Here is a 17363-nt window from a genome sequence, read left to right as displayed (position 1 = left end):
CTCATATAGCCCAACAGGTTTGTCCTTGCATCTGTGGGATTCCAAGTCTCTCCCTTTAGACACAGCCATGGAGAAGGTGTAGCAGTGAAGGTGCAGATGGCTTTGCAATGCTTGGCTTATGGTGTTGAGTACTTCATGCTCCACAGAGCTAGGAAATGTCCTAGAAGCCAGGGAGGCTGAGCATGAGGAAGACAGGTCTCTGGGAGAGAGAAATGATAACCAAAGTCACTAAGAACTTCCTGAATCACAGTGTCTGTTAACCATATATTTTATTTACTTATTTTTATGGGCCTGAGTGCTTCACCTAATAAATGCTTGTGCACCATGTGGTATGTGTGGTGCCCGTGAAGTCCAGACTGATTCCCTAGAATTGCAATTACAGGTTAATAGGAGCCACCATGTGGCCACTGGGAACTGAACCTTGGTCTTCTGCTCTTAGCCACTAAACCAACCATCTCTTCAGCACCACCCCCCAATTGTATAGTCATTAAGATTTAACCATTTGGCCTTCAGTATTTGAATTAATACAGATGTGACAAGAGTTATAGTTAACATGGTGGTTCAGGTATAGACAGGCACGCATCTCATTGTATACAAAATATGAATCCTTCCTTCCTTTCTTTCTATCTTTCTTTCCTTCTTTCTTTCTTTCTTTCTTTCTTTCTTTCTTTCTTTCTTTCTTTCTTTCTTTCTTTCTTTCTCTTTTTGATTTACTCTTGGAGACAGTGTTGTTTTTTGTGTAGCTGACCTGGAATTAGCTCTGTAGAGGAAGCTGGCCTGGAATTCAGAAATCTGTCTGCCTCTGCCTCCCAAGTGTTAGGATCAAAGGCCTGTGCCACACCACCACACATCCTTCTGTTTAAAGGAAAAATGTAGTCTTACAGGTCAGCATGAGTTTAGCCCCGGTATAGACATTTTCCTAGGCCTTAGGAGCTGTAGAGTTCATGAAGGATTTGCTGCCTTCCCCTTTAGCCTGGCTAACTATGAGAGCTGCACACCCATGGGTGTTTGCTTCACAAGAGTCTGGAGGATTAGGATCACAGGCTGAGGTAACTGTGTAGAGCAAAGGATGCTTGGTGAAGGTCAAGTGGGTAAAATGCTGAAATGCTGAGAGAAGAGGCCTATGGTAGGCGCCTCCTACACCTGAGACTTCCAACCCCGAAAAGCAGGGGGTAGAGAGTGAGGATGCACAGTGCACACAGGTCAGGAAAAAGCCATGTTCTCGAAGCCTCCATGAGTGGTGGACAGGCTCTAGGGCACCATGAGGGACCTCAGGAGCTTCTGCACTTTGTAGAATTACAGGGGTATATGTTTCACATGCCCATGATTTGCCCCCTGCAGCAGGGAGAAGCCAACACCAGAAACCTCCAGCTCCCAGCCCTGCTTTTGCCATGTAGGTTTATCCAGAAAGAGGTTGGAAGTACCTGGACCTGGAGTCTCAGGTGGTTGTGAGCCACCTGACCCTGGTGCTGGAGACTGAACTCAAGTCTTCTGCAAGAGCAGCAAAGACCTGTGCGCTGCCTGGCCCAGCCAGGGCTGTGAAATGGGATTTATTTTCATGCTGAACAAGCCCAACAACAGTTTAGGTCCCTAGAAGCCACGTAAACCTGGATGCAGTAGTGTCTGTCATCCTGCCCTTCCTACTGGGAAATATGAACCTAAAGTGGACAGTCTCTAGGATTAGGGGGAAGGGCTAGCCTAGCAATCACAGCCATGGATGAGAGGTAGGTGAGGGCCGGTGCTCAGTTTGTCTCTGGCCTTTACACAGGCACACACACACCTGTACTCACAGAAACGCCATACAGACATACGTGAAAAAGGAAATAAAAACAAACAACATTGAAAATACAGTATACTGGGGCTGGAGGGATGGCTCAGTGGTTAAGACCACTGACTGCTCTTCCAGAGGATCTGAGTTCAATCCCCAGCAACCACACATTGTGTCTCATAACCATTTCTACTCTCATATACTACCCTTTACTGTTGTGTCTGAAAACAGGGACAGCGTACTCAGATGGACAAAATAAATAGTTTTTTAAAATCCTTTTCTTAAAAAAAAAAAAACTCTTCTGTGACACATGATCAATGTGTGATTCCAAATGTCGCTAAGTCAGTAAAGTCCTATTGCTACATGGTGTACCAGTTGTGTCAGCCTTGGTAGTAGAATGGCACAGTTGAAAATTTGCTGGTCACAGTGACCAGGCAGCCTAGAAAGCTAACCATGTGCAGAGAAGGCTGTGCTGTGTCCTAGTCCTCTACCCACACTGCCCCTCATCCCTACGAACATAGCACAAAGAACAGATGAGGAATGTTCCAGGATTCTTTCCTCTTTGATTGCCTTACTAACCTAGCCCTGTGCTACATGTAACCTTGTCACATCCTCTGTCCCATCCCTAAGCCCTCATACCTGTCAGATAAGACAGGGATCTTGCTTTGGGGGGAAGCTCTGGTCCCTCTCTGTCCTAACAGGCTCTGAGCCATCGCTGAAAGAGAGTCCTCTGAGGACTGAGGGACATCCATAGCCAGTGCTCTGACTTCCAGGAAGGTTTGAGGAAGGGGGTCCTCTTCTTGTGGTGCCTCTAGTAGGAGCAGCCCACACTTGGGCCCAGCTCCCACTGTCAGAAAAAGGAGGGTGGCTCTGGTCTTTGCACAGCTCTCTAGCTGAATGAACAGTGCATCTCTCCTCTCTCTCTTGCAGGAAGTCTCCAGTCTCTGGTGCAGGTGCTGTTCCCAAGACAAAGGAAAGGAAAGTGCTAAGTGAGGGTTCCCGGGATCCTTTAAAACATTATCTGCATTGTCTTCATTAATGTTTCTGTTTAATTTTTTATTCCATGTGTATTGATCTCCTTGTAGGGGTGTGCATGCCAAAGCATGAGTGTTGAAGGTGGAGGAAAAGCCATGGGAGTCACTTTATCCTACTGTGCGGGGTCCCAGGCTCTGAACTGGGTCATTGAGCTTCTTTACAAAGAGCTTTCATGCTGAATTTCTTGCTGACTCTGATTTCAGGGAGAGCATCTCATACAGCCCAGACTGGCCAGTAAACTACTGATCATCCTACCTCAAGCATTACCATCTAGTTCATGAAAGGTTGAGTTATTGACATGAGGAACTGGGGATGGGCAGAGGTGCATGACTGAGGCTATCTCTGCTCAGTGGCATGCCTTTGGGGACAGATAGTTTTCATCACTGAGGTGTCATTTGAGTGCAGTGCTCCTCTGGAGAGAAGGAGTCTCTTTTGCCAGGGCATCAGGCTCTCCAGACAGGACTTGAAGGTGGAGGTCTGGAGGCCAGGCCTGCATTCCTCTTCAGAAGCTGCATTTACCACTCTGGACAGTGCTATAGCACAGGGTCACATATCCAGTTCCACACTGAGACCTGCTGAGTCACATGCAGTTTGTGCTGAGAACCAAACTGGGGTCTCCTGCAAGGGCAGTGTGTGCCTCTCAACCACTTACTCATGCTTTCCTTAATTGTACACTCGAAGTGGGGCGGGCATGACACATGTGGGGGTCAAACACAAATCAAGGGAGTTTTTTTCTCTTTTTGTATCAGAGAGGGCCTAAGGATCAAACTCAAGCCCTCAGGATTGACAGTGATGCCTGGACCTGGTGAGTTCAGGGTAGGGGATGAGGGTTTAGTCCTAGGGATGGAGCCCAGGACCTCACATACGCTAGGCAAGTGCCTAATCACTGAGCTACATCCCCAGCAGATGTTGGTTGCAAGAGAACTTGGGCCCTCACCATGCCAAAGGAGCACTCTATCACTAAGTGGCCCCAGCCTGGTAGTCTTGTTTGTAACCTCTGCTGTGTTTGCATGCTGCCTGAGCTTATTAATATAGCCACATCCTCAGGGTGACAAAAACTTCATGGAGACTCCCACTGTCAGATACCTGAAGACAGGTTTCAAAGAGAACAGGTAACCAGTGCAGAAGTCTCAGAGTGTTCGTGTGAAGTACATGGAATATAAGTCCCAGATGACAGAATGCTCAGAACACTGGTGTCCCCACTCTTGGAAGTAACCAGGGCCACAGATCCCAGTCTTTCATCACACCTGAAGACCCCTAGCTGGCATGGTGGCACATACTTCTCATCCCAGCACTTGGGAGGCTTAGTCAGGAGAATCTCCTGAGAACAGGAGTAGGAGGACAGCCTGGCCAACCCATCAGGTGTTACCTGCAGGTCTAGTTCCAGACATAATCCTAGCATGCAGTCATCCCCGGCCATGCAGGGAAAGCATCATGGCACACCAGGAAGCCAGTGAGGCCCATGTTGCTTGACTGGGCAGCTACTTGTTAGCCATAAGGACTAGGGCTCAGAGTGCCCAGAGGCTGTGAGACTGAGGGTTTCAAGGACCCAGCAGCAGGCCAGATGGTCTCAGCCTGGACTCGATACTGAAGAAGGAAGGAGCCCTGAGTCCTGGGCCAAAGCTGTTAGTAGCCCCATGACCTGGGCTGCTGGTGGCTGCTGGGGTCAGGAGCAGTGTCTTGGTGGGTCCTGCTGTGGTGAGAAAGAGCAGCAGAACTTCTGGAGGACAGAGAGGGAGCAAAATAGAACAGGAATCCAGTGTAGAGATCTTAGAGTGTTTGTGTGAAGCAGAGCTAGGAAGTGGGTTGCAGGGGCAAGGGAGCAGCAGGCTGTGCCTGTAGAGATGAGTCCAGCAGCATGGGGTGGGAGAGTATCTCAGGGGAGTGGCTCCTGTCCTTCCAGGACAGTCTCCATCAGAGACTGAAGGGCTGGGCCTGAGAGGCGAGGGGAATTAGGGATGAGGGAGAGACTGGAGAGATGCGGGAAACGGATGCACCTAGGAGTGAAGCAGGGCCCCCAATGTGGGATGGCTGAGGCCCAACAGAGTTAGATGTTGCTGATCCTACATTAGGCCAGGCCAGAGGGCCCAAGCTCCAGCAGCCAGAAAGGAAGCCAAAGTGTCTGAGGAGGCCTGCATCAGATTGCTGCATCTCATGAGGGTCCCACCAGTGGCCAAGGCAGGATTTGTTGAAAGCAAGGTTGTGTGTATAATTGTTCTCACCTCAGAAGGGAATAGGTGGCCATGGCTCTCACAGGTACTGAGGGTACAGGGACAGGAGACCTATGGACTGACCTTACTGCCACAGGGCGGCTGAAGGCTCTTGCTGCCTTCAGTTAGTTGTTATATTAACCTGGTAGCTTCATTTCTTGAGAAGCTTGGGTGGATGAGGTGTAGCAGATCAAGGTCCAGCTGTGAGGAGGGATCCAGAGTGTTCCATGGTTGGCAAACAGGTTCTGAGATCTGGCCTGTGCACTCAGGCCAGTGTAACTGTTTGTCTTAGCTGCAGGCTCAAGAGGGTTGAACTGTCCCAGGATCAAACACCACATGTGCCCTGTGTTTTCCAAGCTTTCTCATGGTTGCAAGCGCTGGGGGATCTCACATGGACTTTTCCATCATTCCCTGAGCTCTAGGTGACTCGGATGGATCATGGAGATATCTCTAAGCCAATGCCAGCACAGCAGTGACATCATGGCAGTGTCCTCTAGGGTTCCAGGACTGGATCTTTTTTTTTTTCTCTCTCTGCTGATACAAGGAATAAGACATCCTATAAAACAAGGCCAAGCCTTCCTAGAGTTGAAGCCCAGAACACACAAGACTCCCCCAGGGATGGGCCCATCCAAGAAGGTGTGGGATGTTTTGTGGCTTAGGTTGTTTCACGGTGAGTATGAAGTGTCTAAGACGCATACATGTAGCTGCTTGGGAGCTGGGGAGGTCATGGGACCCCCTAGATCTGATTCTGGAGATGACTGTGAACATCCATGTGGGTGCTGGGATCTGAACTCTGGTCCTCAATCACTGAGCCATCCCACTGGCCCCTGGCTGTCCCTTCCTAGAATGTTTCTGTATTTCCTCCTACTTGATGCCTTGATGCTGGCTCCTAGCCCAATGGCCTTATATACAAGATGAATTCTATAAATGTCTTATAAACACTAAGTATCCTGTGAAGGGTACTAGTGCCCTGTTCATAACAGGAAGGCTGAGGAATCCAGTCTGCAACAAAGAGAAGGCTGGGTGCTTTTCCTGTCATTCAGCATGAAGGGCCAGTCATGTTTTCATTGTAGCGTCCTGGTTATGCTCTGGGTCTTCCTGGTGCAGCAGTCCTGTTCTGTGACAAATGATGTGTCTCCTGCAGGAGGAAGAGTGGTCGAGTCACAGTACCTGCAATATGACAAGAAAACTAAAAAGGTGATGAAGTCCTTGACTCCCAGAACCACAGGAAGTGGGTTAGGTGGAGGGCAAGTAGGGAGACAGCTGAATCCTGAAGGACACTGTTGGGACCTTTGCCAGGTGCCTCTGTGACATCCAGACTTGGACACAGGGATGAGTCTGGGTAGTCTAACATCAGCATATATCAGTCTCCATGGTCTACGGCCCCTGCACCTCCTCACTGCTCCTCTGGCTTTGGAGACCTCAATTTTGCCAAGCCTTTTCTTCAGGACCATCCCCTGGATCATCCAGGTGGCTCCTAAGAGACAGGCAGTGACAGCAGACATTTGGTATGGATCACAGGCGAAATTGTCATGGGGCTTTGTGCCATCCTACCCAGAATGCTGTGAAAGGCCCCACTTTGGTGGTGTTCACTTCTGGAATGCCCTGTGTGATAGTTTCAGCTGTGAATAACAAGGCTAGCAGTTTCTACTGCTGCCCACACAGGCCTTCAGCACCCTGAAAGCTGCAGTGCTCACCTAGAAGGGAAGCACATTCAGGACAGGGAGAGCCCTGAGGAGCTCAGTCAACTTCCTGGTCATCCCTGCAGAGACACCTCACCCCTGCATTGTGGTCATCCCCGCAGTGACACCTCACCCCTGCAGTGTGTGGTCATCCCCGCAGTGACACCTCACCCCTGCAGTGTGTGGTCATCCCCGCAATGACACCACACCCCTGCAGTGTGTGGTCATCCCCGCAGTGACTCCTCACCCCTGCAGTGTGTGGTCATCCCTGCAGTGACACCTCACCCCTGCAGTGTGGTCATCCCCGCAGTGACTCCTCACCCCTGCAGTGTGTGGTCATCTCTGCAGTGATGCCTCACCCCTGCAGTGTGTGGTCATCCGCGCAGTGACACCTCACCCCTGCAGTGTGTGGTCATCCGCGCAGTGACACCTCACCCCTGCAGTGTGTGGTCATCCCTGCAGTGACTCCTCACCCCTGCAGTGTGTGGTCATCCCTGCAGTGACGCCTCACCCCTGCAGTGTGTGGTCATCCCTGCAGTGACTCCTCACCCCTGCACTGTGTGGTCATCCCTGCAGTGACATCTCACCCCTGCAGTGTGTGGTCATTCCTGCAGTGATGCCTCACCCCTGCAGTGTGTGGTCATCCGCGCAGTGACACCTCACCCCTGCAGTGTGTGGTCATTCCTGCAGTGACTCCTCACCCCTGCACTGTGTGGTCATCCCTGCAGTGATGCCTCACCCCTGCAGTGCAGACCTTTGGACCTGTGGCCTTCAGGTTCCGGATTATCTGTTAACTCAGTTCATAATCAGAATGTTTTGTGTTCAGCCTCTGCCTGGACTGTACTCCAAGAAGAGTTCAAGGGTTTCTGTGGCAACATCTAGCGATCAAGCCTTAGCAAAAGGATTCCCACATCACCCTGCAGGCAGATTCCCATAGTCATCCCTAGTCCATTTAAGCTGCTGCTGAAGATGCCTTGAAGGCATAGCCACATCGACCCTGTGTGTTCAGAGGTGATGTTTTCATTCAGGAACCTGATGCTGAGTCTTCTAACCCAGCAGGCGGTCCCTGCATCAGGCTGGAGTCTTGAGTTTCTGTGTTGTCCTGATACCACCTGCTGTGTTCTCCTGGGGCAGAATGGATCTCAGAAGGTCTGGGCCAGTCTCACTGGTTGAGGATTCCTGCAAGGCCTCATCTCCAATTCCTGAGGGAAGGTGTAGGTTAGGAGAACGCCTGGATTTGAAATTCAGTGTTTTCAGATTTCAGGATTGGATGAGGGGAACTCAGCGTGTGCATGTGTCCATGTGTCTGTATGCATGCATATGCAGGCCAGGGATGGACACCAGCAACCTTCCTCAGTCACCCTATGCCTCTCACACAAAGGAGCTCTCACACAGAAGCTGTGGCTCACAGATGAGGTTGCTCAGGCTTAGAGTCCCAGAGATTCTTCTGCTGTGCTTCAAAACTTTGAGAGAGAGAAAGAGAGAGAGAGAGAGAGAGAGAGAGAGAGAGAGAGAGAGAGAGAGACAGAGACAGAGAGAGAGACAGAGAGAGACAGAGAGAGAGTGTGTGAGAGAGAGAGAGACAGAGAGAGACAGAGAGAGAGAGAGAGAGAGAGAGAGAGAGAGAGAGAGAGAGAGATTCTACCAGCTTGTACAACCATGCATGCACATATGGATGCCAGAGGGAAATATCCTGTATCTTCCTTTTCGAACAGGGTCCTAATCAACTATCAGGTCTCTATATCTTAATATCTAGCAGGGGTCCCAGCGTGAGCATAGCCAGGGCATACACATGCTTGGCTGTCAGGCAGGCAAGAGGCAGAGATCTTGCTCTATTTTTCATGGTTAATGCTCTTAGTGCCCTTGAGGGCCTGGTGGACACCTGCCTGGAGACGGCTGGATCTGATGCTGGCCTAGACAGCCAGGGCTATTGATGATGGATGTCCAAAGTGGCCCTCATTCTTGGCAAACTTCTCTCCTCTAGTCTAAATGTGCTTGGGTGTTTAATGCAAGGACTGGGTTGTAGTTTTCCTCTTCCATCCTGCTGCCTCCTTGTTTTCTTCAGTGGGTCACCTGCCCTAGTGAGGAAAGAGAAGTGTGTGAACCACAGCACCACCTGCCCATGCTTCTGCTTGCTGGTCTGTGGTATCTGTTGATGGAGACCCGTTCCTGTGGCGGTCAGTCCTGTTGCTGTTTGTGAGTTTTGAGGATTTACGTCAGTGTAGTAATGTACACAGTCATCCTGGGAAACCCCACAGGAAGTTGGTCCCCAGGTTTCAGCACACAGAAGCACAGGCCAGAAGAGATGCCCAGGTGTTGAAGGAGGTCCGGTAGATGTGCTGTTAGTTTCCTGTGCCTGATGCATGATTGTCCCTTGCTTAATAAAATGTATACACAAAACTCTTTAAGTGTCCCACTGACCTCTGAGAAAGAACATCAAAGGGAAGATGGCTTTGAACTCTTAACTCCCTGTTCCTGTCCTCATAACAGGTTTCTGTAGCAGCCAAAGGAGAGAAGCCACCTGAGGGAAGGAAGTCCAAGACAGTGCCTAGGAGCAGAAGTAGGGTCTGGCTGTAGAGGGGACAAGTGGCTGGGTATAGGGACTCTAGGATCAGAAAAGAGGCTGCCTGGCATCTCCCACAGCAACGAAGACAGTCACGCATAGTCATGCTCAAAGGCCAGTCTGATCCAGACTGTCCCTCATTTCCCAGGCGATTATAGATGGTGTCAGGTAGCAGTTGAAAACTGGCCATCAGGGCATGATTCAAGTGTTTATTAAGGTATCATGGCATCAAGAGTATATGAGGACATAGCCATATGTACACAGAACGACATGCAGATGCAGAGAGCAGGGAGGGAATAGCCAGGAGCTCCTGCTTGCTGCTGCCTTAGGGGTTCTACAGAAATCCCAGTGGCACTTGGGAAGTGGAGGCAATATCAATTAGGGATTGTGGCCACATGGGGAGATTGAGACCAGCCATGTGCTGTGGCATCAGAACACTGACCAGCGATGACAAAATGGAACATAAAACACTGGTTGCTCAGCTTTGATACTGCTGACTGCTGATGTGGCCAGGGGCCATCCGGTTCACCAAAGGCTCAGCCAACAGTTGTCTCTCTACTCACCAAATGTCAAAGAGTGGCCCAGCTCCACAACCAAATGTGTGCCCACATTGCAATGGCTCCGGTACTGTTTCACCTCAGCTGCGGAGATCTCAGGATCCATGAGTGTCCAGCACACACACACCCAAAAGAGACAGTCTTAGGGGTCGTAGGCAGAACTGAGGGTGGTAAGCCTCTGCCTCACGGCTCAATGGCCCTGACCTTGGCATTGTTTGGGCACAAGAGAGCAAAGTAATGGGGACAGACAACCTGCAGTCTACCACGCTGGAAGGGCATGACTAACACTGATTGATCACATCCATGTGACTACTGAAGCTTTTCCTGCTCTCTGTAGTGGTGACCTTACAGAAACCATGCACACCCGGTTTAGACTGTATTAAAGTAGCACACCATTTCAGGGTTCCCTGCAAGGTACCATGGGACAGTAGTAGCATGAGTCTGCATGTATCTCGACAGTTTTCACTAGGGACCAAACACACACACACACACACACACACACACACACACACACCCTTTACTGACATGGTGCACATTCTTTGCACACAGAAGAAAGTGAGTAGTACTGAAAACACACCAATCATGGAATTGATGGAGGGAGTTGTGGGGAAGCTGGGGCTTAGAGTTACTTAAAGGCCCTATGCAGGCTCTCCTTTTGTTGGAGGAGAAACTTCAAGTGCAATGTGGTTCTTTATTTTCTTTCTCTAAAGCACAGAGGGCTAGGGTGGATCACAGGGCTTTGAGCATGTTCGGCAAGTACAGTCACAGTGAATTAAATAATAGGGCTGGAACCCTATTAATCTTCTACAGAATTACAGAGCTGCCTGGATGAAGACTCTCAGCTGAAAAGGTGGACATCTCAAGACAGGCACTGGACAATGGCTGACAGACTTGACTGAAGACTGGAAATGTTTTGGTATCTCATAGGAAAAGAAGGCCCCTCCCAATACACTGTACTCTAAGGACAGTTTATTCAGGTTAGGATGACATGAACTATTGTCTCAGGTCACAGATGTCAGCACAAAGTATCCAAGGTGTTGTATGCCAATGGTAGCATCAACAGAACAAAGCACATAGTGTCATGAAGACATAAATTATCAGTTTGTGTAGCAAGACCCAGGCCTCTTCCAGGTTCTTAGATAGTAACTGAGAACCTCAAATATGGTGGTGATGTGATAGTGTTGGGTGAATCTAGTTACAACTAGTTTGTATTGTGACACAGATGACACTTTTTGTGTCATGGTCAGCTTTTAATGAATGACTAGACCTAAGCATGAGAGTAACCAAATACTACATTGCTTCTCTAGCTGCTGAGCTTTTAAAAGCCCTGGGGTGACAGCAAGCTTTTGTGGACATACTGCATTGGTCCTTCTGTACTTTAACTCTCTGAGTCACCTCCACTCTCAGCAAGTTAGATCAATTCCACAAATTGGAAATCAGTCACCTGGAAAAAATACATTCTCAATACGATCCCAGATTGGCCATGGAAAAAGGGTAGCTTGAACTGTCCCACCTAGGTTGGGCTTGCACAGGCCTTCTCTCCAAAAGAAACCTGTGTTCACAGCTGCAAGCTACACTCACTATGGATGCTCTGGAGGTTCCTTCCTAAACTGCTTAGATTAAAATAATTTTCTTGCTAACAATCAAAAAACTGATTATGCCAATCTGGCCTACAAGAAGCTAGTTTCTATTCTGTATTTTATCAGATGTGCAGAATACATATGGTCATCACTGATAATAGGTGAAAGATCTGCTCTAATATGAAAACTAAGTGATGCTGGAGGATGATCCTGACACACAATGAGCAGTGGGAACACCAGAGCTCTGTAGGGATGCCTGACAACCTAACACGTTGAGCACGCACGCCTCAGTAAGTTCCCTGTGAACACACATCTCCTGAGATCTCTCTATTTAATTGGAGGTGATCCTGTCCACCTAATACAGCACCTCATGTGGAATAACAAAAGCCACCTGCAGGAGCTGTGGTGATGACTCACAGGGTAGAGCATCTGCTGCTCTCTCAGAAGAACCACATGGACCCTAACAATTGGGTAAAGTGTGTCAGTGATTACATCATAAAGTGTGTGTCCGAGACACAGCCACATTATCCACACAAAAGACACTGTCACACTGGGTACACCTTGGTGACTTTGAATTCACTTATTAGCCCAGGCTCCATGGAACATGCAGAGATCCATCTGTAGCTGTAAGTTCTAGGTCCACAGGAAGGGACAGAACCCTTGAGTAAGAAAGATAGTCTTAAGAGTCAAGACATAGAATTCAATTTTTATTCATAACAAATACATTTTTAAAACAAAACAGGATTAAAATGAATAAAAATATTTAAAAATATTTTAAAGTAAAAATAGTAACAAGAACATATAAATATGAAACAACAAAAAGAAAACTTCAATTAAAATCATAACAAAAATATTTCTAAACAGCATATTCTTAACGAACATTTAGAAGCACAGACGTATTGCTGTTTCTCCTCTAGCACAAATAATGAAAGGCGGTCCCCCAAGTTGTCTCTCAAGTGCTGTTTTCTGAAGAAGAAAGTGAGTAAGACCTCAATCAGTCAGGATGGCTTAGTGGTATATAAATTTAGGGTCTCTAATAAATGACAAATTAACGCAGAGGATGAATACTCATCCAAAAAATGTTGTTACCATTCAGGATGTTGGTCATCAGGGACTCCTGAGAAAGCAACTTATTCTTCAGGAAGCTCTCTTACTGGGGTGTGTCCAATTCCAGCTCTCTTGCACTTTCTGAGACCTGGGAGAGGAAGGCAGTTTTTCAGACACTGATTTGGTCGGGAAATGCAAGCCAGCTGTCAGAATGCTGCCTTCTACCACCTCAGTTCTATTGGACAGTCGACATGGACCTTTTAACTGATATCATTGTTGCTAACTCTGTGGGCAGGGCAAAATCTCCAGCAAGCCTCACAGTAATGTGGGCTGCCAATCTGGGACCCAGACTTATACCAGTGCAAACCAAGAACAGGGCAATGGGAAGAGACCTCATCGGGTTGCAGGAAGAAAGGAGATGTCCATATGTCACCAAGGTTAAAGCCAATGACAAGTACTAATTTGACATTTGCACTTGGTTCTTATCCCAAAGGTGCTTCCTACACAAGAGGTCACATGACCACAGAGTGTCAATTGTTCAAGAACCAAGAAATTGTTCAAAACTCTACATAGGATCCAATCTATCACATGGATATGCAATTTTAGATATGTTATTCATCTGTCACCATTTCTAGACTGCAGCTTCAAAAAGAGCAGCAAAATATGCTTGCACAATAATTCAGTTTCTGAAAAGTGGTTAACTTCCCAGAATACTTGTGCATAGGCAGAGCAATGAACAATTCCATTACATGAGGTGGTTGGCTGGTTGTGAGTGTAAATTAGAAAGGTGGTAAGAGAAGCAAAGATGTATCAAATTGGCAAATTTTATCAGATATTGTTAAGCTAACACATCTGCTCATCCCTACCTGATAATGCTGGTTCTGGCCGTTGATGGTCTTTATCTTTCTTGTTGCAGTCAACCAAATATTTCTGGTTCAGTGCACAATCAAGATGTACCTCCTTGCTCTCCTGCTTCAGGGGGACCAACTTCTTCCTACATGTGTTCTCCATCAGGAGCTGGCTAAGCAGGTTTCTGGAAATACAGTATGCATAGTAAGATCATGCTGGCCCTTCCTCCCATTCCTACTCCCAAGTCCCACTAACTCTACCAGATCCCAGATACCCATGGAGACTTAATAAAATGCATCTTGATACATATAAGGCTGCTGCACAAACCATAAAGAGTTAATTCGGGGAAGAATAAATTGTTTGCTTGGCCTGACACCAATTAGTGTCCACACCTCTGAGAAAGAACATGGATCTACAACTATCCATGAAAGCCCAATGCATGGGGCCAACATCAATTAGTAGTGGGCCAACACCCTCAAAGGAGGTCAGTAGAACCAAGAGAAGGTCATGCTAACCATGTGGTCCACGCACTGAATTTTATAAAACCTGGTGTGACACCATAGGTCCAGGTCAGCCTAATAACCTTCTGCTGACTTCAATCAGTACTGTTCTATCTAGAGCCTTCTGAAGATGCCTAGACAATCCTGGGATGAGTAACAGTCTTTTATGGAACTGAAAACTGAGTCCTAATGACCCTGGAACACTGATGGGTAAATAGCACAAGAGATAGAACCAGAGCTGAAGACCGTCCAATCCAGAACAAAGAAAGTCAGAAATGGCCATTCCACAAGTGATAGCCTTTCTGACCAGGACTTACCTAGAGAAGGTAATCTCCTTCTTCAGCTTATGGTTGTTCTCATGGACCTCAGTGTTCTCCATCTCTAAGTTGTGCAGAATTGACATGACCGCCTCCTCCATTCTCTCCAGGTCTTCATAATATGGATTTGGCCTGAAGTGTGGCCTGGCCCCAAATGATAGAATACAATGAAAATCGGCATTTAGGAATATATGAACTCAGGGTGGGTCCTATATTACTCCAGGCTGCTGCCTGGATCTTCCAGCACTCAGTCCCCTGCCTAGCAAGTACAGAGACTCACCATAAACTCACTGCAATTACAATCTTGCAAAGCCACCAGCTGTCTAGGGCTTTGCAAATGCACACTGGGAACTCACTCTTCCTGACTTTATCCCTGAATTCTTCATTCAGACCACAGGTTCTGCTTTTAAATAAGTGGAAGCAGATGAGTCCATTTTCAATCTCACTCCTGAGGAAGGGTAAGGTTCTGAATCTCCACTATATGGGAGGTGAGGTTTAGCACAGGGTGGTTAGGGAGGCACAGCTTTCTAGAACCCAAAACCTTAACAGGATAAGAAAAAGGTGACCTTGCAGACCCAGGAATGAAACAAGAGCATTTGGTGTGATTCATACCTGTTCTTCATGGATCTCTCTGTCAGAAACCTCAGGCGATCTCTCAGGTCATTTCTCTCCTCGGTAATGAGCTGCAGCTCTTTAATCAGCCTCTCCTTTTCCTTCATGGCCTGATTCTTGCTTAGGTCAGTGCCATGGGAAGATGTTTCTATCCCAGCGTCTGTAGGTAGAAGAACACAAGTGAACCTGCATGGGGAGAATGCATAGAGTGTACATAGATCACAGTGAGGCCTAAACAGGAGAACAAGCCTGGAACCCAGTGTCACTGCTAGGCGATTGGTCTATGCTTAAGAGACCTCCTCAGGGGATCTCAGTTCTCGCACTACTCTATAGAGACCAAGAGATGTAAGCAGCCAGGTGTTCCCTATGCTGGACATCACGTGCTTACATGTACCACAGAGATGGCTTCTCCAGGATTATTATCAGCTGAACAGGGTACAGCTTGGTTTCAGGACCCTCACCCATGTGGTTTCAGAACTCAGATGATAAATTCACCATCCACAAAACTTGAGTGATTGGAGACACTCAGATGTCCTACCCTGATACTCTAGGCCAACAACTTTGGATTTAAAACACATTTCCAGGGAGGACATGTTCAACAGACTTATCAATTCCCCTATATGAAATACCAAATGCCCCAGAAGTGCGAATAGGTTACAGGCTGAATCTTGGTCTACACGTTCCAAATAGTTTTGGTATTGTAGAAAAATTTTTGTAACATACAACCTCTAATATATAAAGCAAACGATGACCCTGCCAGTTAGAAGAAATCAGAGAAGGTCTAAGAACATAAGATTATTGCCTGAAGCACAATCTCTCCCTGTTACTACTGTCAGATACCCACTGTATTTAAAGAAGCAATGATAGTGAAATACATTGCTGCCCTGTCTAAACTCAGAAAAGGTGGACCATCCATGACTACTGATGGTGTTATTATATCAATGTAACAGAGCAAATGAACTGAAAAGTAAAGACCAGAAGTTCACAGTATAATAGCATTGGCCTTACCATATCCTCCCAGTGGGGATGGGGAAACTAAAGTTCTGAAATCCTTGACTTTAGGGAATTGTGATATTCGTGGAAATTCAATTCCTTTTCAGATGCTCCAGTTGCTGTGGCCCATTGCTAGAACGGTCAGCTTAAGCCTGCAGCCACCCTGGCAGGAAGCTCAAAATATACTGCCCAGAACTTACTCCACATTCCCCAGAAGTGCTGTCTTTGTCCATCATTACTTTGAGACGAAAGGCCAGACTCCTTCACTTTAGTCTCTCCAGAATCGACGTTCCCCCTCCCAAAACGCTTGCGAAGACGGGAAAACATGTCTTAGCTTGTAACCGCCAGACTCAGACTGAGAGAAACTAGGGCACTGGTTGTCACTACAACACTGGTGACATCACAGAGGATGCCAAGAACTCTCTAGGAGACAATAGAATGTCCAAGAAGGGACAGCAGATGTCATGGGGAGCAGACTTTGCATCCCTGCTAATGTTCTCCCTGTACTGAGCATAAGCAGAGGTGCCCTTTCCAGGAGACTTTCCTGGGGCAGAGCCACTGAGCATCTCCTGCTTCCAAAGCCAAATTTTCCTCAAGGCTTGATTATAAAACCTTAGTAATTCCTGTGCATCTAAATGAATGTTTCCTTTCAAATCTTTCCCAAAAAATGTCTCACTAACTCAAATTGTCCTCATTCACCAATGTTAGCCATTAAAACTTCCTGAGATTTCATACCAGCTTGAATATGCAGTCAAAAGTTCTCCTGTCTCATTATGTACAGGTGCTTTATATCACATCAAGAAATAGTCTGCATGGTAGGTTACAACATGCGTGTGTATTATGGGAACACTCATGAAGTCGTGTGCTTAGCAATCGACAATTGCCAGAAAATTCCTTAGGAGAAAGAGTTGAAGTCTTTAAGGTGCTAGGAAAAGTGTGGAGACCAGTTGGCAGAGGAAAATGCAATATTGGAGACACCAGTGAAGGGAACCTCATGCTGCTTGTGGGGTTCTGCTCTTTGCACCAATGTCGCCAAAGGAGCACTGCTCACAGGCCTGAGTAAGATATACCATGAGCTTTTATCAGAGAAATAAAATACACAAGAGATATAGAGGGTGGCACAGAAACGTCTAAAATGAGGCTATAAACATCATTAAGTGGATAGAGCAAGGTCCCAGCACCTGTACACTGGGAAATGGCCACCCCACCAAACACAAAAGCATCTATCATAGTAAAAAATAAATACTTTATAGAATGCACCCACTAACACTGATTGATCACATCTGTAGTTCAAATTTTGGGGGCAAATTAATGGCCTTAACTATCTTTGTCTCAACTTATATAGCAAAAAATAAGAAAGAACGAGAAAAGAAAAAGTCAAAACTAAAAGCTCAAGCTTCTCATATGAGGATTGCAGGAAGTGTTATATGGGAGTCAGTTCTGATTAGGCCATTTTAGATAGAACAGTGCATAGTGACCCGTAATGTGATGGGCCCTATATAAAGCTTTTTGCAATATTGGAATTTTCACAAACCTCATCCAGAACGTACGGAAGAGGCACCATGTGATCAGCATGTGATCACCATGTCCTTACTCTGTATCAGGTTATTTTTCTGCATCCTTGATTGTCAGGCATATAACAGCAACAAT

At 47.1% G+C, this 17363-nt stretch overlaps 1 protein-coding gene across 2 annotated transcripts; it reads right to left on the bottom strand.

Annotated features, from left to right (window-relative positions):
• Nucleotides 1–12089: 12089 nt before the first annotated feature.
• On the bottom strand, nt 12090–16115 carry LOC134483575 (uncharacterized). 2 transcript variants are annotated; one of them, XM_063278812.1, is made up of 6 exons: nt 15914–16115; nt 14721–14880; nt 14109–14252; nt 13309–13475; nt 12485–12590; nt 12090–12361 (listed from the first exon to the last, which is right to left on the bottom strand). In XM_063278812.1, the coding sequence occupies exons 1-5, from the start codon at nt 16038–16040 to the stop codon at nt 12526–12528; spliced, it is 663 nt and encodes a 220-aa protein (XP_063134882.1). In that variant the 5' UTR covers nt 16041–16115; the 3' UTR covers nt 12090–12361; nt 12485–12525. The 2 variants fall into 2 exon arrangements, with proteins under 2 accessions (XP_063134882.1, XP_063134881.1); XM_063278811.1 differs by having other exon boundaries at nt 12090–12590.
• Between the last annotated feature and the right edge of the window lie 1248 nt (nt 16116–17363).

This window comes from Rattus norvegicus, chromosome 19 (assembly GCF_036323735.1).
Source record: "Rattus norvegicus strain BN/NHsdMcwi chromosome 19, GRCr8, whole genome shotgun sequence".
Lineage (NCBI taxonomy): Eukaryota > Metazoa > Chordata > Mammalia > Rodentia > Muridae > Rattus > Rattus norvegicus.
Note: the sequence above shows the minus strand (reverse complement) of the source record. Positions and strands in the feature narration are given on the sequence as shown.